General features: G+C 45.2%; 1 protein-coding gene across 2 annotated transcripts in view; it reads left to right on the top strand.

Moving 5' to 3' along the window:
• The first annotated feature begins 4537 nt into the window (after nt 1–4537).
• Nucleotides 4538–20620, top strand: part of SLIT2 (slit guidance ligand 2) — a 305490-nt gene continuing 289407 nt past the window's right edge. For both annotated transcript variants that reach the window (XM_037530425.2, XM_037530427.2), the window contains exons 1-3: nt 4538–5340; nt 8087–8158; nt 9296–9367. In XM_037530425.2, the coding sequence (XP_037386322.2) occupies nt 5162–5340; nt 8087–8158; nt 9296–9367 (323 nt within the window). In that variant the 5' untranslated portion in view covers nt 4538–5161. The remainder of the gene's footprint in view (nt 5341–8086; nt 8159–9295; nt 9368–20620) is intronic.

Here is a 20620-nt window from a genome sequence, read left to right on the forward strand (position 1 = left end):
GCCAGAGAGTAGCTCCAGAGAGCAGAGGTCGGTACTCAAACTTCAATAAGCATCAAAACCACTGGAGTGCTTACCAGAATACCGAATTCTGACTCCCCACCTCTAGACTTTCTGATTCTGTGATCTGAGATGGGGTCTGAAAATTGATATTTGTAATGACCATTCCTGGTGTTTCTGAAACGGCTGAACCAGGGGCCAACAGTGAGAAACAGCATCTTCCAGAATCATCTCAAAGATGAAGCCAGCTCCAGACGCTAGCTGAGTTTCACTGTTCTTGGGATGCTAGTGCTGTGGATTTCAGCTCTCACCATGTATTTGATGAGCATGGCCAGTGTTTAGAGATGTGTACATGTGTATTGCACTCATTCCTGTGATGAAGATTCCTTGATTCCAGGAGTGCCAGAGGTTCTAGAGATATAGTTGGTTGTAGGAAAACCCCAGTAGGTTTGAAGTCAGAGACCTCAGGTTCTGGTTTCAGCTCTGCCATATATATAAGCAGACCTAGTTTAAGACCAACATCTTCACCTGAACTCAAAGAAAATAAAACCATCAAGAATACACCGTGCTCTTGACTCTATCAAATAGTGTGACACTTAGTAGGTGTGAAACAAGAAAATAGCATGAAGGCAGTCAATGCACAGTTATTCTATCACTTTCATGAATTTGATTCATGCTATTACTGTTATCTACCTTTATTTTTTAAACATAGCTATGTTTTTACTGATATTTATCTCTTTTATATCAATTCTTTTCTTATTTGTTCCCTCCATATTTCCCAGTTTCTCCAAAGAAAATGCAAAGTGGGAGAAATATTTTTTTTTTTTTTACTGTACAGATTTGTAAATGTATACATTGTTTCTTAAGTTATTCTACAACTGGATTTTTTTTTTTTCTCTCACCATAATAGGAGGTTTGAATGTTGATTCTGGTGGATTCCACTTCTGGTTAATCCAGGTCAGGATTTATGGAGACCTCATGTGGTGACAAGAGGCACCAACAGAAGGTTTCCTCCAGCATGAGTGCAACAGAGTCAAGAGAAAATCAAAACTCATTTGGGAGCAAAATAATCCAGAAAGAATTAAGACCTAGAAGTGAATGGTACTGCACCGCACAAGGCCTCCACAAATATCCTGCAACAATACCGAAGAAATAATAGCAGAGCATCTTAAAAAATAAGAAACCTGATTATGCATGTCTAAATTCCCCTTTATTAACTGAAAAGTTGGTGACACCACAAAATTAATGTGCCAGTTTTCTCAGGAATTACATTGTTCCTTTTAGTTGTCTGAATGAAATCCTTTGGACATATCTTCTTATTTAAATTTATATCAAATTAAAATATATGTTTCCATAGGTTTGCGGCTATGAATGTTATTTTCGGTTCTTGGTTTTACACAGACTGGAAAATGAGTCAGAGAAAGAATCAAACTGGAATTCATGTCTATGGTTTTTATTGATGCAATGATATAAATATTACTTATGAATATTTGGCATGCAGGATATGTTTTTGCAATTAAAATGGAGAACAATAATTCTGTGTGATGTCAAAAACTGAACACACATCTCGTTGTTGAGAAGGTATTGCAGTTGTGAAATTAACTAGTGGGGTAGTAAACAGTTTAACTACATAATTTACTGGTACAGTTGAAAGAAAAGGCACAGGAGTGGGGAGGTGGGTGGAGAACACTTTTCATCAGTGATAGGTACTGTTCATTATCTCATTTCCCTTACAAGAAAATGCAGCTATTATGTCCACTTTCTCCTTAAGAAAGTTACCTAACAGACCTTTAACCTAAAATGTAGAAAGACACACAAGTTAATAATTTTTAAATGTTTTGAAGTCTTTAAAAGGACAGAGCAATATGAATCTATGTAATTAAAATGAGTTAATGCTAAGGCTTACAATTCAGTCATCTCATGGGTCCCTATCTTTGAAAATGTCCTCAAAATGATTTTCAGTTTTTAGAGCAAAGTGACATAGGTGGAGGCAGACAGAATGAAAACACAATATTGCACATGTTAACTAGGAAAAAAGTTAATGGGAGAAGTTCAGATGGAGTATATTCTTGTGCTAAAGAAATGGCTCCATTTAGGGCACCTACTATGTGCCAGGCCTACTACAGCTGCCAGAAATACAAAAAACGAATCTGGCAGGATCTCTGGCTGTCAAGGGGGTGACAGATAATTAATGATAAGACAATGCTCCTGTGGTGAGGCCATGGTGAGGCTGGGGGCTTGCACTCCTTCTGTGAAAGACCTGTCCGGTGGCGTGGGACCGGGAATCAGAGCTGAGATGTCTTAAATCCAAGCTCAGAAACTGACTCCTTAGCTGTCCTTTCAAACCCACAGTGACGCCGGTTTTTGCTGGGAGGTGGGGGTGGGGAAGCAGGCGCGTGTAGTCACATCTCACCGAGAAGACAAGAAACAACAAGGAAATTAATTGTCTTCCAAAGCAAAGCGGTGGTGGGGAAACCAGCCAGGACTTCCCTGAAATAAAGGAAACCTTCTGCTACAGCGTGCGTTGCTAGGGGATTTATTTTTTCCCCTCCCGCCCCTCCTAAGAGAGTAAAATCCCACAGACACACGAAGCCCTTAGGGTTTAGCGAGCGCATTGTGTGTGGGTCTACCGAGCCGGCTGCAGCAGAGGGCGAGCCGGTCCAGAGAGGGTTAAACGGAAGGAGGCGGCTGGGGGATGAGCGAGCCTGGCAAGAATGTTGAAAAACACTGTTTCCCAACTCGCAAAAACTCTGAACTTTCCAGCTCCCCAAAATACGCCCGTGTGTGTGTGTGTGTGTGTGTGCGTGTGAGCGCAGACAGCTCTATTTCGGTGGCTTTTTTGTTTCTGCCATTGCACATCCTAATCTCCGTCTCGCTCTGTCTCGCTGCGCTGCAAACACTGAGCAGCCCCCTCCGGAACGCGTGGCCCGAGCCGCCGCCGCGCGCTGGCAGCGCTGTTTATTTATGAGCCGCGCGCAAAGCCCGGCTCCCCCCGTGCGCCCGCGGGAGCCCCCAGCGCCGAGCCCGGGTCACCCCGGGGGCCGGGAGCTCGGGGCGGGGTCTGGGGCGCCGCCTCCCCGCGCCAACTTTGCGGGCGCGTGGGAGCGCGGCGCGCGGGGGGCGCACGGAGACGCGCCCCTCGGCCCGGCCGCCGGCCTCACCTCTCCCGGGCGAGGTGCGGGCTGCGCGCGGGTCCCCAGCCGGGGGGCGGGCCCGGGCGGCGCGGGGCGGGGCGGAGGGTGGGGGCAGCGCTGGGTATATAAGGCCGGCGCCGGCTTAACTTCTGACTTGGGGTTATTTATTGGGGGAACTCGCGGGCGGCGGAGGCCGGCGGGGGCGCGTTGCAGGCGGTGGCGGCCGCGGGCGGCGCTTCAGACCAGGCGGCGGCGGCCAGGGATGGGAGCGCCGCGGCTCCGGGGCGCAGGACGGAGCTGCCGAGCGAGCCGGGCGCGGCGGGCGTGCTGAGCGCAGAGGGCAGCGCCCGGGGGCCCGCCGGCGGCTCGGGGGGCGCGGGCCGCGTTTTTGTTCTGCAGCGCTCGGCGCCCGGCGGCCCGAGCCCACGACTCCGGGGGCTGCCCGCGGCCACCTTCCCGCAGCGGAGCGAGCCCGCGGGCGGCCGCGTCCGTCCTATTGTTTAGACACTTGCCAGGAGCTCGGAGCCGCGCGGCCGCCACCCCAGCTCCCTCCCCGGAGCGCGCGGCGCGGGGAGGCGCCGGGAGCGGGGAAGGGGCTGCGAGGAGCCGGCGGCTCGGGACGGCGGCCGCCGAGTCAGGTGCAGCGCCCGGAGCCCGGCGGCGTCGCGGCGCCCGCGGGAGGGCCCCCGCCGTGGCCGCGGGGCCCGGGATCCCGAGCCTGGGAAAAGTTCCTGCACTTTGAGGAGGAGGAACTACTTGAGGGCGGCGGCCGAGGGGCTGCGCCCGCCCGGGAGCCGGCCCGGGTCTTGGCCACCTTTGCCATCAGGTGTCTGCGGCGGGGCCGTGGCGCATCCGGGCGCCGGAGGGGCTGGCACGCGCGCGCCCCCGGGACGGCCATCCGGCGGCCTCCAGGGCGCTCCTCGGAGTAGCGGATCCCGCCCGCCCGCGGCTGCTCGCCACCCCCGAGGACACCCCGGCGGGACCCGGGGCGCGGACACGTCCACCTCGGCCTTTGCGCTCCTTCGGGCCTGCCGGCCAGCCGGCCCCCGCGCCGCTCTCCTGGAGCTCTCGCCCGCGACTTGCAACTTGGCCTTTTGGATTTGCTCCGCCAGGTGACTAGTGGATATCCCTGCTGGCTGCTGCGGCGACCCGGCTGCCCTTTTGTCTGGTTCTGCTTGACCTCCGGGGAGGCCCTCGTGCGGAGCGTCGCCAAGGACGCCTGTCGGGAAGCGGCCTGGCCGAGACACCTTCAAGCGAAGTGCATGTGTGTTTGCAAACTGCCCTTGGCTGTCGGGAGACGGCGTGGACGCGTCCCGGGGGCGGTGGAGCCTCAGGTCTGGGGGAGGCCGTGTGAGTGACCCGCCGGGGGATCCCCGCAGCGCCGCCCCGCGCCCCGCTGGGCTGCGCGCCAGCCCTGTGCGCCCCCCGCGCTCGCCATGCCCAGTCGCTCGGCGCGCTCCACTCGCGGCCCGCGGGGCTCTGGCGTGTTCTAGCTTCCGAGAGCCCACTTGGACCAAGGGCACCATCCCTGCTGAACCCCTGTCCTCTGTCTCGCGTAACCTGCCGGTTGGAATCGGGTTTGCAGAGGGAGCCGGAGAAAGCGGAGCATTCCCCAGCCCGGCGCGACTGGCCCTGCACGTTCGCGGCCGCAGGGAGCCTCAGCTCTTTTACCGCCAAGTTGATCTTTGCGAGACAGACGCCGCCGACGCGTGATCTGCTCCCCGGCTCTTCTGGGGTCTCCTTGTAGCCTGGGTCAGGCCAGTTGCTTTTGCCGGACCTAAAGTTGCCCCAGGAGCGCCAACCCTGCTGGAGGGGGGCGGTGGGCAGGTGGGAGGCGTGTACCTGTGTCAACTCTGCTGCTTTGAACGTTATCGCTGTTACTTCGTGTTATTTTGTGCACATTTACGCGGACGCTCCGGGCTGCGAGCTTCGCGCCAGGCGCTGGGCCGCAGACACAGCGCGTTGCGCGCGGAGCAGCTCGCTGAAGAGAAAACCCCTGGCGCCAGCGGGCGAGGAGGCGACGGGGGAAGATGCGCGGCGTCGGCTGGCAGACGCTGCCCCTGTCGCTGGGGTTAGTGCTGGCGATCCTGGGCGAGGTGGCGCCGCAGGCGTGCCCGGCGCAGTGCTCCTGCTCGGGCAGCACGGTGGACTGTCACGGGCTGGCGCTGCGCAGCGTGCCCAGGAATATCCCCCGCAACACCGAGAGGCTGTGAGTATGGATTCCCCCCACCCCTCCCCCACCGCGCCGCGCACCCCCTGCCTTGAGCCTGGAGGGCCCCAGAGGCGCGGGGACCTGTCCCTGGAGGTGGCCCCCGCTAGCTCGCGGATACCCGCGCCCGAGGATCGAACTCTCCGGCAGCGGGGAGGGTGGGAGGGCGCTGCCCGGGGAGGGGCCACTGCCCCAGGAGGGGCGGACCCGCCGGCGGCTGCGCTGGGCCGTCGGAGGGCGCGGGTGCCCGTGTGGCCCCGCGCAGCCAGGTGCGGGAGTTGTGTGGGGGCTGCGGATGCGGCGGGATGGGGAACCACCGCGAGCGCACGGCCCAGAGCCAGGGAGGCGCGACTTGGCCCCCCAGACTCGGTGAACGGAGTCACCTTGGCACCGCGCGAGGGGCTGTGTCTGGGCACAGGCTCGGCGCCGGTCGCCTTGGGGGCGCGCGGAGCGGAGAGCGGACCCCGGTGCGGGCGTCCTAGCGGCGGGTCCCCAGAGAGAGAGAAGCCTCCACTCTCTGGTTTGGGGTCGCTCTCCTGGGGATGTGGACAGGGGAGAAGGGTCGTGGGGCGGCCGCGTCCTCCCGAGGGCGCTGCGCCCAGGCCGCGCCGGGAAGGGGTTTCTCCGGACAGCGCAGGGACCCTGCGCAGCCGCCCGCAACTCCTCCCCCGCCCCCCAGCGCCCCAAGGAGGCGGCTGCGGCCGAGGGCCCCCAGGGACCTGTCCAAGGGCGGGTGGTGGTGACTGCAGTGTAAGACCGAGTCCCCTCGTGGAGGCGAAGTTGGGGCAGGCCTCCCTCCGCGCCAGCCGGTCGGGGCGGGCGGCTGCGGCTCCCCGGCGGCCTCGGCTGCCTCTTCCGACCTTTCCAGCTGAGCCCCAGTAACCCCAGTCCACCTTTCTGGCAGTTTCTGCGCCCCTTCACAGGGCAGCGGCGCCGCTTCTCCTCCTCTTCGCGCTCTGCTGCCCGCAGACATCCCCGCCTCCCCGTCTCTGCGAGTCTCTAATGAAGAAGTCATCGCAGACCCCGTGTTGACGGCCCCCGCGCCCCTCGCGGGCACCGTCCCTCCCCCAGTGCAGCCAAGTGGAGCCCGGAGGCCATTCTCTTTGTGCGCGCCGAGGCCGCCGCCCCGCGCTGCCCCGGCGCTCTGGGCGCGCGGCTCTGGCCGGGGCGCGTGGGCCGGCGGGGCGCGCGGGGCGCGGGGCGGTCGCCCCGGGCTGGGTCCGGTGGCCTCCTCGTCCTCGGGGTGAGAGGGCTGCCCCCGGCGGAGATGCCCAGGGCGTAGCGCACGTCTCCACCCGCGCGGCCCACTGCGCTGCCAGCCTCTTCTGAGCTAATGATCAATGTGGTCGCCCGCAGTTTAAAAGCCAGAGTTGAGTCTCCGTGAACCTTTGCAAAAGGCTTCTCGCCCCTGCCTTCACAGGCCGCCCCCCTACTTCTTCTCCCTCCTTTACAGGCCTGTGGCCCTGGGCAAGTTGGGGACCCTAGCAAGGCTGTCTTGTCCAAATGTCCAAATGTGAACTACCACTTTTCACATTTGGGGGTGGAGAGGGGCGGTCATCGACTCAGGTTAATTAAATCTGATAGCTTGTAAGAGGCCCCTATCATGGCAGAACAACTTGATGGTACTTTGCTCATCCTTGAAAGTGGGCTGGGGGACAAGGGGGGGGGGCAGCAGTACAGAACTGGGTCCTAGCACGTGTCATTTCATGCCGTTCAGAAGGGTTTAAAGTGTAAGCACTCACACGTCTTACTTAAAAAGCGTTTGCACTCCGGAAAACAGCAGTTGAGTTTCAGGTTCTGGCGGGGAATGATGCTGGGAGGGATCTCAAGTTTTCAGAAAATAGTTTACTTAGTATACTGGCCTATCCATTTCTATCTCTGGCCAAATAAACACTTTGAGTACGGATTTCAAACCCAGTGTTTTTAAGTCAAAGGTAAAGGAAAACTCAGCTTCCAGGAAGGAGAATGTTGAAACCTCAGCAAAGCTGGGTTTTACTTGAAACGCTGGGAACCAGGGCCAGTTTAGATCTGGACCAAGGATTCCAGAAAAGGGTCTGTTGGGGGAGGAACTGGGTGGTAAAATCTGACAAAAATGTCAGGGCCTGGCGACTGTTTCCCTGATGACTCTGGCTAGTAGATTTCACTTTACAGTCCCAGCTGGGGGCCCCTGAACAACAAATGAAGAGTTTAGTTTTCACACAAACATGGAGTTGTTGGAAGGTAAATGCCTGTGAATGCAAATCTTTGAAGTGAGTCCTTCTGATGGCAGGCTAGCTTTATTTCTTTGCCTCAGAAGTTTAGCCACCTTGCCACCTAAGGACAGGGCTTCTGAATTTTTTTTAAATTTCTTCCTGGATGGTATTGGGGAATTGTTAGGTTAACTTCCTGACCAGGACTATAAGGGGGGAGGTGGGTTTGCCAATGATAGTAAAACAGCAGAATACCTGTGAGATTAATATACAGCTCGTTATAAAAACAAACATTGACAGCACCCCCATACATACGCAAGAGACTGTTTAGGGCTCACGTAATCACTTCTTTTTTTCCTGTCACATGCCAGCAAGCATGGGCTCTGTAAACTTAAGAATCACTTAAAAAAAGATCCTTTCAGATGTTATTTCCTTCTCTGACTTGTACTGCATAAACCACTTTATGTTTAAAGTTCTACTGTAGTTTAGATGTCCCTTTGTTGAACCAGGTATTGATAGAAATAAAACGGAGCTTTCATTTTCTTGTTTCTTCTTAGGGATTTGAATGGCAACAACATCACCCGGATCTCCAAGACGGACTTTGCTGGTCTTCGGCATCTAAGAGTTCTGTAAGTATGTTCTTCTTCTGTGTTTTGAAGAATTCTCTTTTGTTTTTAAGGTTTCCTATTTTTGAGTCATGACAGGTCGCTTTTAAAACAGTCCCAGTGACAGAAACAAAAAATGTTTAGATTTTGGTTTCCTTTTTATTCTTGTTTATCACTGTACTACAACTTTTAATAAAAAGGTAGGGTTTTATTTTAAGACTGGATGCATGCCATAGAAACAATATTATAAAAATGACCTCAAATGTTTGCTCTACCATACCATAAGTGCCTCATGCTTATAAAAATGTAGAATAATTGCTTTCACAATATGAATAAGTAATGTGAGACATTCGATACACTTAGGATTTGAGACTAACTAGGAAAAATTTAAGTGGGCCTGCGTTTTATTACTAATATGAAAATGTTCAGGCTTTTCTAACAAATAGCAATTAGCTACAATTTCTAACATTAAAGTCAAGCCACCCATTTTTGGCAGTTTTAGGAGGAAAAGGTTTTTCTGGAATAATCCATTGGTCTTTTTTTGAATTATTTCCTGTATTTTATGTTTTTGTAGCCATTATAAACTTGTTGCATTGTTACTACTTCTTTAATGAGTTGGATAAATTAGTGGTGAGTACACCATCATTTGAGATTCAGAGTCTTATAAAATTGTTCTTACCCACAGCTTTGTAAATGTTTGCATCACAATGAACATGTACTCTTGTTCATTGTGTATTCAGTGGCCATCTTTTAGAGGAGACATTTTGACCATTATAAACTCCTGCAGTTTCTGATGTGTCCTTAAGTGAATTGAAGTCTATTTGATGAATTACTATATATTGACACATTTGGGTAAGAATTCAGTTCCCCCAAAACAGCCCACATTGCTGTCGTGCTTTAGGACTTAACTGTCCTTTAAGTGCAGAGTTAGAGAACTAGGAAATTTTGTGAGAAACTGTGCTAGCATTTTTAAAGAGAGTTTTGTGATATGGACACTATTTCCCCTTCTGATTCATTTGATATTGAATCTCAAACCCGCGTCATAGTTGTCATAGTTAACATTACAAAGGGAAGGTGGTTCCAAGTTTTCAGTTGCTGAATTGAAACTTACTCAGATGGTGAGCTGTAACATTAAGACTCCTGGTATACTTTGCATTTCAGTCAGCTTATGGAGAATAAGATTAGCACCATTGAAAGAGGAGCATTCCAGGATCTTAAAGAACTTGAGAGACTGTAAGTATTTTCAATTCCAAACTTATGACAACATTAACTATAGCTTTAAAGACACTTGCATTTCAAGGATCCTGTCTTCAATTTCATGTTGGGTAGTCTTGAAAAACTGACAGGAAAAAGAGGGTGAATAAGTGGTTTTGGGAATCATTTAGAAATGGTGGGATTTTTGCATGAAGAGTACTAACTTGTAGTAAAACTCAAATATACAGATTGACTTTCCTGAAACATTTATTCCCTTTGACAGCCATGGCTTTGCTGCTCAGAGGTGTACATGCTTTTCATATTGTTCATGTAGGTTTTTTATATGCTAATGTGTGAAGAAAGGTGGTGTTTTATTTGCATTTGTGGTGGATTATGGAAAAGAAGAGGTTTGCTAATAGTTATTTTAATTCCCATGCCCTTGCTTTGTGTGTCATTAGTGACCTCTGAAGAACAATTTTAAATTCTTTGTGAAAAAGACTTGCTTCCTGATATTTGACTCTTAAGATGAACATTGCTAATAGCTGCTGTTTATAGTTTGATTTCATTATTTTATATTGGCTTGCTAAATATTTCCACTGGAAAAGGAATTTCAAGAAATGAAAGTAAGAATTATGTTATCAGCGAGTGGATATTTTTGCACTGGCTCTTTTTCCCAAGAAGAACAATTGTAGACTTTGGACTTTAAAATATATTTTTATTTTTTTCAGACACAAAACCTTCTGGATTGATAGACATTATTTAAAGGTCATTGTTGCTTTATGTCTACAATGTATATCTACAAAAGACAAAATCTCTGTCTGAAGGAGTTAGACTATGTTGTAGATTTTGTGATCCAAAGTACGAATTTGGTCTCCTATGTCTTGATAATTCCAGCTTAATAAGGTTTGCATTTTAAGGGCAAGCAACTGCTATTGAAAGTAGCAACAATTATTTTCATAAGTTTCCACGTCTGCTTCAATAGTCACTTTAGGTAAAAATAAAAATTTTACTTAATGAAACATACAGTTCATTTTAGACATGGCACACATTCAGATTTATTAGACCCAAGGGTGGGCGTTAATTCTGTGCATTTGTCTGTAAGTAGAAAAAGGGCTTGTAAACTGTAAGATACTTGTGAATACACTATGCAGGCTACATTTTTACCACAAGTAACATGCAACATAGAGATGTCTATAGTTTATTTTACTAGAAAACTTTGTCCATGATAAAGATCGCATTATAGGGAATATTTGTGGGATTCGAAATAAATTTAAAATCACTATTCGGAGCTGGTTTTGAGGGGCACGAGGGAGAAGAAAAATGAGCTAAACATTTGGTGAAGTTCATAACACAGTTCCTAAGGTCACAACCTATCTCTTAATCTATAAGAGTACTCGAACATACGTATTCTTTGATCTCTCTCGTGGACACATGTGAATAGATAATTCCTAGCGCGTACCTTGCAAAGGTATTTTTCAAAGGTAATTTTAATTCACTCATCAAAAATGTTATCACTGTAACTTCAAGGTTTGGGGAGATGAATACATAATTTAAAATGATCACTTACACAACAGCTTTTTAAGGAGTAACTTTTGACCATCCCATGGAACAGATGTACTTTGACTCTGAAACAACTTCCAAATTATGAGGAGGTCTCAGTGTCTTTTCAGAAGCCTCTGTTTTGGTTACATTACAGTTTTAAATGTTTCCGAAACACTAGAACAAAACAAACTTCCTCCCTGTTTTTCAAGTGACTTTGGAGTATCATTTGAACTTTCATCTTGAATAAATTAACTTTTTTCCAAAAATTATTAACTAGATGCTTTCTGATCTGAAACTTGATTAGAGCTGTAAGTAGGTACTAGTTTTTTGACTTTTACTTCCCCTGGGAATGTCACTTCATCTCAGAACAATTTTCTACTCTACTAAGAGGCAGTCAGATGTTTGGGGGGGTAAAGGAGGATTTGTAATTTTGAATGAAAACTAATATATATGCAGGACTTCTTTAAATCACCCCAGCTGTTGGTCGAGAGCAAATATTTCATATTTGTGAGGAAAAGCTGAGAAAATTCCTTTTGTTTACAACTGCCAAGTCCATCTGATGGAAGCACATTGTTATCTGACAGCCAATTCATCTCCTTGGGACTCTGGAATTCAAAACTATTTCTTAGGAACATTGCGGATATACTTTTCAAATATTTATTTTCTTTTTACATACATGAAATGGCAAGGTAGTTTTGCTAAAGAATGCATTTAAGTTGTTGTGAAACAGATTCTTTTCAGTTTTGTTCAAGATATTGTTTTAAGAAATATAAATAATAAAAAAAATTACATAGAGAGTTCCATAATCAAATCACTATGGCCTGTGGTTTATATCCTTATTTTTGTAGGTGGTGTCATTAGCATCACATGCTTTTTTTTTTTCTTTTCAAATGCTGCAAGAGACAATGTAAGAGCTAGGAAGTATCAATGAATTAACTTTTAACTAATTATATGTTCTGCTGTCTTACGTGCTCCCAGCATATTAGATGTAAAGTTTTCAATTCAGAGTCTAAATTATGAAAAGATGTATAAATGCAGGTTTATGTTGTAAATGACATTTATACAATATATATAGTAGTTCATCTTTATTCTTTGTGTGAAGAACAAAACAAAATAAAAACATGAATTTTATTTGTGTGCAATTTATGGTTCTAATTATTTTTCATTTTAAAATGACAGAATCAAAATAAGTTCAAATATTTTGTGAATATTTTAAAATTATACGTTTTTTCTTTTTTTTTGTTGATAGTTTAACTTGAGCTAGAGAAACAAGAAAAATCCAAAAATAAAAGAAATCCTATACCTTTTTAGAAATCCAACTTTTAATCTGTAAGAAACAAGATCATGTTATGAAATGGAACTTAACTTTGGCATGGAATGAAAAAGCCATTCTTTGTAAATATAAGCATTATAAGTATAAAATGGAAGATTTTTTTCCACTTCAGAGAATCTGTGAAATACAAGATTATCGATCAAAATGTTGAGAAATATATGGGTATTAACATCTTCACGTACTCCCTTCCTCCCTTTCTACCTTCCTCCTCACCTGTTTTTCTAGCATCCCTGCCTCCCTCTGTCCCTCTGTCCCTCCTCCCTTCTTCCTGTTGTATGGAAAACACCATGAGATGATTTGTTCATCACGAGAATATGGTTCTGAATCACTGTGAAAGCAATAAGTTTTAATCACGCCTACACACCGTGAGCACACACTACTTCCTGCCTTGCCAGTTTGCTGCTGTACCCCTAGACTTCACGTGAGCAGAGTGCAGAGTGGCAGCCTTCCTGGGATGCTCAGTGATGCAGTAGCACCTGCTTACCTGGGATGAAAGCCTTGAGAATGGGCACCACATAGGTTGTATTCCCAGGTCTCATGTTGCTTAATCAAACTGTTCAAATGACACAGAATGTAATGAAGGGACTAGTTAAATCAATGGATATTAATTAAGAAGAATAAACTACATTGAAGCTACATTGAAAAATTGGAACATATATGACATATATTTTTCTTTTATATACTTTACAGAAGATGCCTGCAAATAAGTCTCCATGCAGAATTATTAATTATCGATTCAAGGTATTTCTAGGCTGGTGCATAATGGCCTGGGATATAAATATATAATATATATGTATGTACAGGGACCAAAAACTTGTGAGCTTGTCTGAAACTTGCAGCTTTTCATAGGATTATGCTGCAGCCATTAAAGTTCTGTTTATGGCCTTTTAAGGAGATCCAGGCCACTTCTGGGCTTTACTAGTGAGAATCATCTTATTTTTGCAAATATCTTGCTAACACAAATACAAGAGTGTGAGAAAGTGATTGAAACTTTACAGGGTTGTCAAAAAAACCTTTTGGATCTTTTGTCATAGCTGTAAGGAGATGCTTATATGCGCATTGAAATATGGTTTATGCCTTGATTATGTTGAGGAGAACCAAGAGCATACCATAGAAAATCTAGGTAGATTTTTTTCATTCACTTTCTGATCATCTTATACCTGTATAAGGAAATTGCAGAAGTGTAAAGGTAAGGGCTTATACTGGTCTTTTCTACTGATAACGGTGTGCTTCTAAGACAAACAGCTTTATCCTCTAAAAGTTTTAGTATCTTTCATCTGAAAACTTGGCATTTGAAATTACATTTTGTTCTATCCTCTTTGTCATTTGATGTTCATTTTTTTCTCGAAAAATGAGTCCTGAAATCATGACTGAAATAAAGACATGTAAGCATCCTGGAAAATAAACCTGCTCACTGAGCTCTCTTCAAGTCTCTACTAAGTTGCTATAAAGAAAATACTCATTTCAGTTTCGAAAATGTTTTACCACAGAACCTACATTGGATGGATTTGCATTTGTGTTAGCAAGAAGTGGCCTGTATCTCCTTAAAAGGCCATAAATAGAACTTTAATGGCTGCAGTGTAATCCTATGAAAAGCTGCAGGTTTCAGACAAGCTCACAAAAGTTCTTGGTCCCTGTAAGTACATACATACATTATTGCACTCTTGTGAAAGAGTCTCTGAAAAGACAAGTTTACTTCTGAATCACTGTCTGCACGCACAACATCAGTCACCAGCCTGGGTCAGGCTGAGTCCGTCGTGTGCTGGGGTTAGTTGTCAGTTGCTGCAAGCGTTCAAGTGGAGAGCATGTTGGGCCCAGGTCTGCGGGAAAGCACCCCTTACCCCTCTTCATCATGGATATAACGCATCCCTCTTCTGACTAATCCTCCCAAGTTTTCAGGCAACACCCAACACTTCCTAACAGGGCTAATCTCCCCAGAAAGACTGGGAGCCCATCTCAAAAGGATTGTTTCCTGGTGTCTTTACAGCCAAGTTTAAAGTCACTGAGATATTTTCTTGGGAAAGTTTCTTTAAGAACACATCAGACTTACTAACAGGCAGTGCGTAGACTACATGAGATAAAAATGCTCTAGATGATCAAGCATATGCTTCACGTAATCTAGGAAGCCTTTAAATGTCCCTTATTCTCACCTGTTTCTAATACATGGGACTATTTTAAATTACATTTACATCATATAAAACTTTAATGCGAGTACACTCTTAGAAGGTTAGCAGGACATGGAATTCATCTGAGAGGGTTTCTCATGCAGTGTTTTTTATGGGCCTAGACATTGAGCGGTGGTGAGAAGGCCTGTTTGCTCTCTGTGGACTGTTGTATAAATTCTGAAGCAGCAAGGCTGTTTATTTTTCCCACATCTGTTTTGGGCTCATCCTTTGTAACAGTGTTTGCTGGATGCTGTGTCCTTTATACCTCCTCTGAAATGCCTCGTTTAGTTTGCACTGTTGCAATGTATTTGTGGAAGCAGCGAATGTCAAATATTTTACATTGAATTCAGTCTTTCATTCCTGTTGGATACCTTTCTGCTTCAATCATGTCTTCTAGACTGACTTTCACAATTTTACATGGCATGAGAGACTTTTCTGCAGGGACTTTATATGTACATATACATACATACATATATATATTGCTCTTATTTTCAAAGCCCTTTAAGGTCTGCTGGACAGGAAGTGATATTGGTGAAAACACTTTGAGAATGAAGATTTGGTTATTGATACAATTGGAATATCGCCGTTAGATAATATTTACAAAAAATTACTTGATTGTGCTGTTTGCACCATTTACCCTGAATGCGGGCAGGTGGTTCTGGAGCTTTAACTGTACAACTGCTGAAAACTCTGGCAGAGGAGCACAAGTTGCTCAGGCACCATTTCATTTTATATGTTGTTGCCTGGCGTTCCACAAAAAAATGGGGGAAAGTCTCTGGCGGTTCTGTCGATGATGTTTTCTGAACAGAGAGGAACACCTCTCTTCTTTCCCTTTCAGAATCAGAACCAGTAGGTAAGCGTGACAGTCAGAAATCCTTGGCTTCAATCTCATGTGAGATTTGGGTCAAATTGCTTGTCTTTCAAAACTTCTTGAGAGCTGAGATCATCAAGATGGCTCAGGGTGACAGCACATGGTTTCAGGAAGAAAAGGTACACGTTTCACCAGATGCTTCTCACATACTTGGCAATGATGCTGATTATACATTTCATTTCCATATCTTCCTCTTTCTCAGAAGCAGAGTTAAGGACTTACTTTAACTTATGGAGACAATAAAATGTGGACAATGAATCTGACTCTTATGCCTCCATATTTACCATGACTTTTATTCTGATTTTTTTTTCTTATAGGAGATGATCAATAGAAGAGTATATAGAAAGTACAAAATCCCCTTTGAATTTTGATTCAGAGTTTTTTCTTGTTATTTCTCTGAATCTACATGTAAATACTGAGAAGTGAGGAATGTAAAGAGGAAACAACATTTAGATTAATAGTAATCTATTTTTCTACCAGAGTATACCCATGAATTTTTCATTAATATCACTGCTGAAAATATAAATTTCATGGTATGCATCTAGTCCCAGCTAAATGTTCAGCATGTTTGCTTTAAAAATGTAAGAATAAAAATATTTTAAAAAGACAAGTGGAAATTTACCTGAGAAGGGCGTACTTATGTATGAGAAATAGGATCTTGTAGACGATAGCGCTTGCTAAGGCAGGATTTGTCTGTGGCTGGTTACAGAGGGCATGCTGTTAAAATACCTTATATTTACAAGACAGGTAAATGTGGGCACAGATTGTTCCCTGGCTCTTGGTAAAATTGTTTTCATTTTATATTTTGGATTGGGGTGGAGGTTGAAAATATTAAATTGATTTGAGGTGAAAGTTGGAAATATAAGAGACTGAACCTCTCCCAGTGGACAGCGCACTGATGATAATTTGAACAGAGCTTGTCAATTGTGCTCAGGTTGCTCTTCAGACTGAGCGGGTTAAGAATCATCATTTCAGAGACCTGTGGTGCTTTGTGCAATACAGAAAGATCATTCTCCCCACTGAAGGTCAAGCTCAAAAGTCACCAGCAGTACAGAGGACAGGACATGGCCACTGGGATATCTCTCATTTGCCCTAAAAAAGAAAAAAAAAAATCTCGAGACCCCTATCACATACCTTCTTAAAACCACAAATTACCATCTAAAGAATTCCACCAGCCAGCCCTGATATCTTGTAGCCAGATTCTGCGTAATTGGTGATGACCCAAGAGGTGAGTGAGGTAATATTTTACCTCTCCTTGGATGTCATTTTTTATCTTTGTTCTGCCTAAAGGTACTTGATCCACTTGTTCAGCTTAATGGAGTGAACATATTGGTCCTGTAAATCCTCCTTTGAGGATTCACTTCATATTTTTCATTACTACTGTTTTCCTATTCTAGGACCATCAGATTTTAACTTTTAAATCTCATTTGCATCAGTTACTATTGTGATACTGGGATGTCTAAGCACAGAGTATTCTGCAACATCAACACGTGACGTCCTGTTTCCTTCAGCTCTTTAGAAATTGTTATGCACCTCAGTAGCCATTAAAGTAAGTCTAGATGGTTTTTAAAAAATGCTCTTTAGTTTAAGGGATTTAATTTTAGATCATCATGTAAAAAACTTGCTTTAATTTTTTTTTTCTTTCATTGACTATTTTGGAAGAGTTTCACTTTTTCTTTTAAGGCTTGTGTTTCCATTTATTCTTAGTGCAGAAGAGAAAGAATCAGCAACCAGAAGTATGTTGGTGCTTTTTTTTTTTAAAGATTTATTTATACAAGAACTGGGGTACAGGCCAGATGCGCGGGAGGGTGAGAGGATTCACCAGAGACAGAGCAGGGAGCAGAACAGGCAGACTGACGAAATACACTGCTGAGGGGAGCAGCGGGCGCAACAGGAGAGGTCTGTCTCACCATATGGGACCCTCACCGGCAGGCCGGGATCAAACGGGTGCTGCAGAGGCTGTGGACAGCTTCACAGCATGGCACTTATCCACCTGCGCCACCAAGGGAAGCCTTATATTGGTGCTTTTTTAAAGAAAGGGACTTGTTCACTCTTTTCCATGCATATAATCACAACATCATTATCTGCACTTTTTTTTTTTTTTTAGAGGCATGTTTTATTTTATTTATTTATTTGTTTGTTTGTTTTTGTTTTGTTTATACATGCACTGGGTACAGTCAGAAGCGCGGGAGGGTGAGAGAATTCACCAGAGCCAGAGCAGGGAGCAGAGCAGGCAGAAGGACCGAAGTACACTGCTGAGGGGAGCAGCGGGCGGCAGGAGAGGTCTGCGCGCCATGTGGGACCCTCCTCTGGTGGCCGGGGAGCAGCCGGGGATCGAACCTGCTCTGCAGAGGCTGCGGGCAGCTTCGCAACCCAGCGCTCAACCGCTGCGCCACCGGGGAGGCCCTCTGCACTTTTTCTTAATACCACTTTGTTTCACATGCTTGGTTGGCCTAGACACATTTAGACCATAATAATTTTTTGGAATCATGATAAGCTACTTGAATTCAGAGAAAAACATTTCATACGTATTTTCATTTTTCTCTCCACTTAGTTGTTTAAATAGATTTTTAAAGTCACGAGTGAACCATAGAGCTACTTTTTCTAAAAAGAAAACTTAGTGTTTGGTATTCGGTGGTTGGCTAATAAATGTTTAACAAATGGGCTGATTTTTAAGAAGTGGGCTATGTAAGATTGTTTTCTTCAAGGGGAGATTGGTGAAAAGGAAAATCTCCCCATGCTATTATTTTGAATTACTGTTGAGTACTGTTTAGACTGTGTCTTTTTGAGAGGACCGGTTCAGAGGGTATATTCTGGAGTCAAGTTTTAGTTTAACTTTCTATGAGCTGTGTAACAATGGTACCTGCTCATGTTGGGATGGCTGTGAAGAATGAATAATACTCATGACTGACATCACTTGGTAAGCTTGACACACGTTAGCTATTACTTTTGCAGTGAATTAAGAAACACTGGTAACATGAGAACATTAATTAAGAAATAACTAATAATACTTAAGAATAAGACACTGCTTGTACCCAATTTCAAATAGCTGCTTTCTCACAATATCTGAAGAAATTGAGTTGCAGGTGTTAGTTCCTTATCTGTCTGAATTTGTTTAGACATCCTGAATTTCTTCCAACTTCTTGATAATGTTGACAGGTGAGGAGAGTGAGGTTGATGGAGGGAAAAGGAGGTAAAGCTGTAGAGAACCTATGAGAGCAGTCTTGGTTGGGGGGTGGGGGTGTGTTGGCCAGGTAGTGAGAGAAAATCTAGGGCAGGTGCCTCAGGGAGCACGTTGGAGGAAAATTGGTCAAATATAAAATACATATGCTAAGGTTTTGCTGAACCGTATCAAAATGCATAGAGGACAGTTTGTTTGCAATCATTATTTCCCAAGCACCTACTGAGGGCCAGAGAAAAGGGAGGGAATACAAAGATAGGGTCTTTGTACTTGAACCTACAGCCTAGTAGGAGATCGACCAGTACATGAGTTAATATAAGTTGGTGTGAGGATGTAAGAAAAGTACCATTTGGAGAACAAGAAAGGCAGTCTGTATAGAACTTGGCCTTTGCAGAGACTTGCATTTGAGGGAGTGAGTTTTGTGGCTGGAGACCATGGACCCTGTGGGGGTGTCCACTGCTTTGGATCAGACATTCCCCTCTGAGTTGTCCTTCATTCATTGCATACTCTTTTCCTGCCCTCAACCCTCAGATTTTAAAACTTTATAAATCGAAACATTATAAAAGCCCAGGTCTCTGCCCTCTTACAAATTGGGATTGGTTCTTTGAAGAGTGGAATTCTTTTGGAGAATGATTGCTTCCTTAAAAATATTCTGATGATTGTTATTGTGAATGTGTCTATTTTCTTTATAAGAGTAAATATAATAAGGTCATAATTTGGTTATATTTCATTAAAGTTCTAGAATGGTAGACTCTGGGAGTACCCTTTCCTCAGAATCATGCCCAGCAATGAAAAATAAATAAAAACTTTTGGTATTCCTTTAAATTTAACCTTGTTATGTGATTCATTCATTAGAATTAATATAAGTAGGAATAAGCTCACCCTTTCAGTAATTTTACCATTTTCCTCTAATTGTCTTGGTGTACTTTTTATGAGCATACATTTTATTAAGTGCTGGGAATGTTTCTGTAGCTGACCAACTTCCTAATAGTAGGAGTTGATCAAGCAAATTTTATGATTACCATCATTGCCTTGTGGCCTTTTAGAGTTGGAAGAAGTTCTGAAATGCACTTGGTCCAACTTTTCACATCAAGCAGGCAGTTTTTTATTACATCCTTGCAGGAAAAGAAAAAAATGCAGAGTCCACTTGCATTGAATAAGGAGTTGAGAGCTTCCCCTGACAGATCCATCATTCCATTTCTTAATGTCTCTTGTTCTTGGAAGCAGTTACCTTATGATCTTAAACACTCTAATCACTGGTACCATTTCTACCTGCTGGAGACAAAATATATATCATTCTGCTTCCACCTGGCGATCACTTAAATATGTCGCGATTGTATGCCCCCTTTTCCTAGCTCTTTAATATTATCTTTAGGACTTCAGAAATATCTCCACTTTTTCCAGGGTGATGTTAGATCCCTGACCTCCTTTCTCCCCTTTAGAGCTATAACAAATTATAAATCATTGAAGTACCTTTTGCATGACTTGTCATCAATGTATTTAAATTTGGGAGAAGCGGAGAGAGACAGTTACCTATTTTTACTGAGATGGTAAATTCCGTATTTTGATGGGACTGGGATGAATTTGCCCACTCTTCAGCATGCTTGTTATAGGGTAAGGAAAAAATGTCAGGCTTTTCTGCCCTCCCGCCATCAGGATAGATGATGGATCCTTGTGGTCCTGAATGCATGCCTGATGGCGGGCACTTGGAGTAGGGTGTGGGCATAGGTAGATGGGATTCACCTGGGCTAAGCTGTGGGCTTTTAAGGGCGGAGTCATGGGGACGCCAGCAGAAGCCGAAAGAGAAGCTGAGAAAGAAGTAGCAGAAGCCGAGAGAGAAGCAGAGAAGGCCGGAGAGCCCAGATAGAGTGAAGACTTGCTGGGGGCTGGGAGGCCTCCCAGCCTCCCAGCCCCCCAGCACCCCTGCCTGCCGTGTACCTAGTAATCCCAATAAAAGCCTGCAAAACCACTGAGGACTCCGATTCCTCCTTTACCCGGTCTGCTGGATCATAGAAAACCTGCTCCGTGTCATTCCTGCCCCTACACTTGTGTAGTTCAAAAGAACTTAGTTACAAAGCATTGGGGCTTGAGTTAGAGTTGCTATTAAATTCTTTTCTAAAACATTTCAATTCAGTTAACCATTTAAAAATCATTATTTAAACATTTTTCCCCACTACTATTACTTGCAACTCAGCTTCAA

This window comes from Talpa occidentalis, unplaced genomic scaffold (genome assembly GCF_014898055.3).
Source record: "Talpa occidentalis isolate TD23 unplaced genomic scaffold, MPIMG_talOcc4v2.1 talOcc4.6, whole genome shotgun sequence".
Classification (NCBI taxonomy): Eukaryota; Metazoa; Chordata; class Mammalia; order Eulipotyphla; family Talpidae; genus Talpa; species Talpa occidentalis.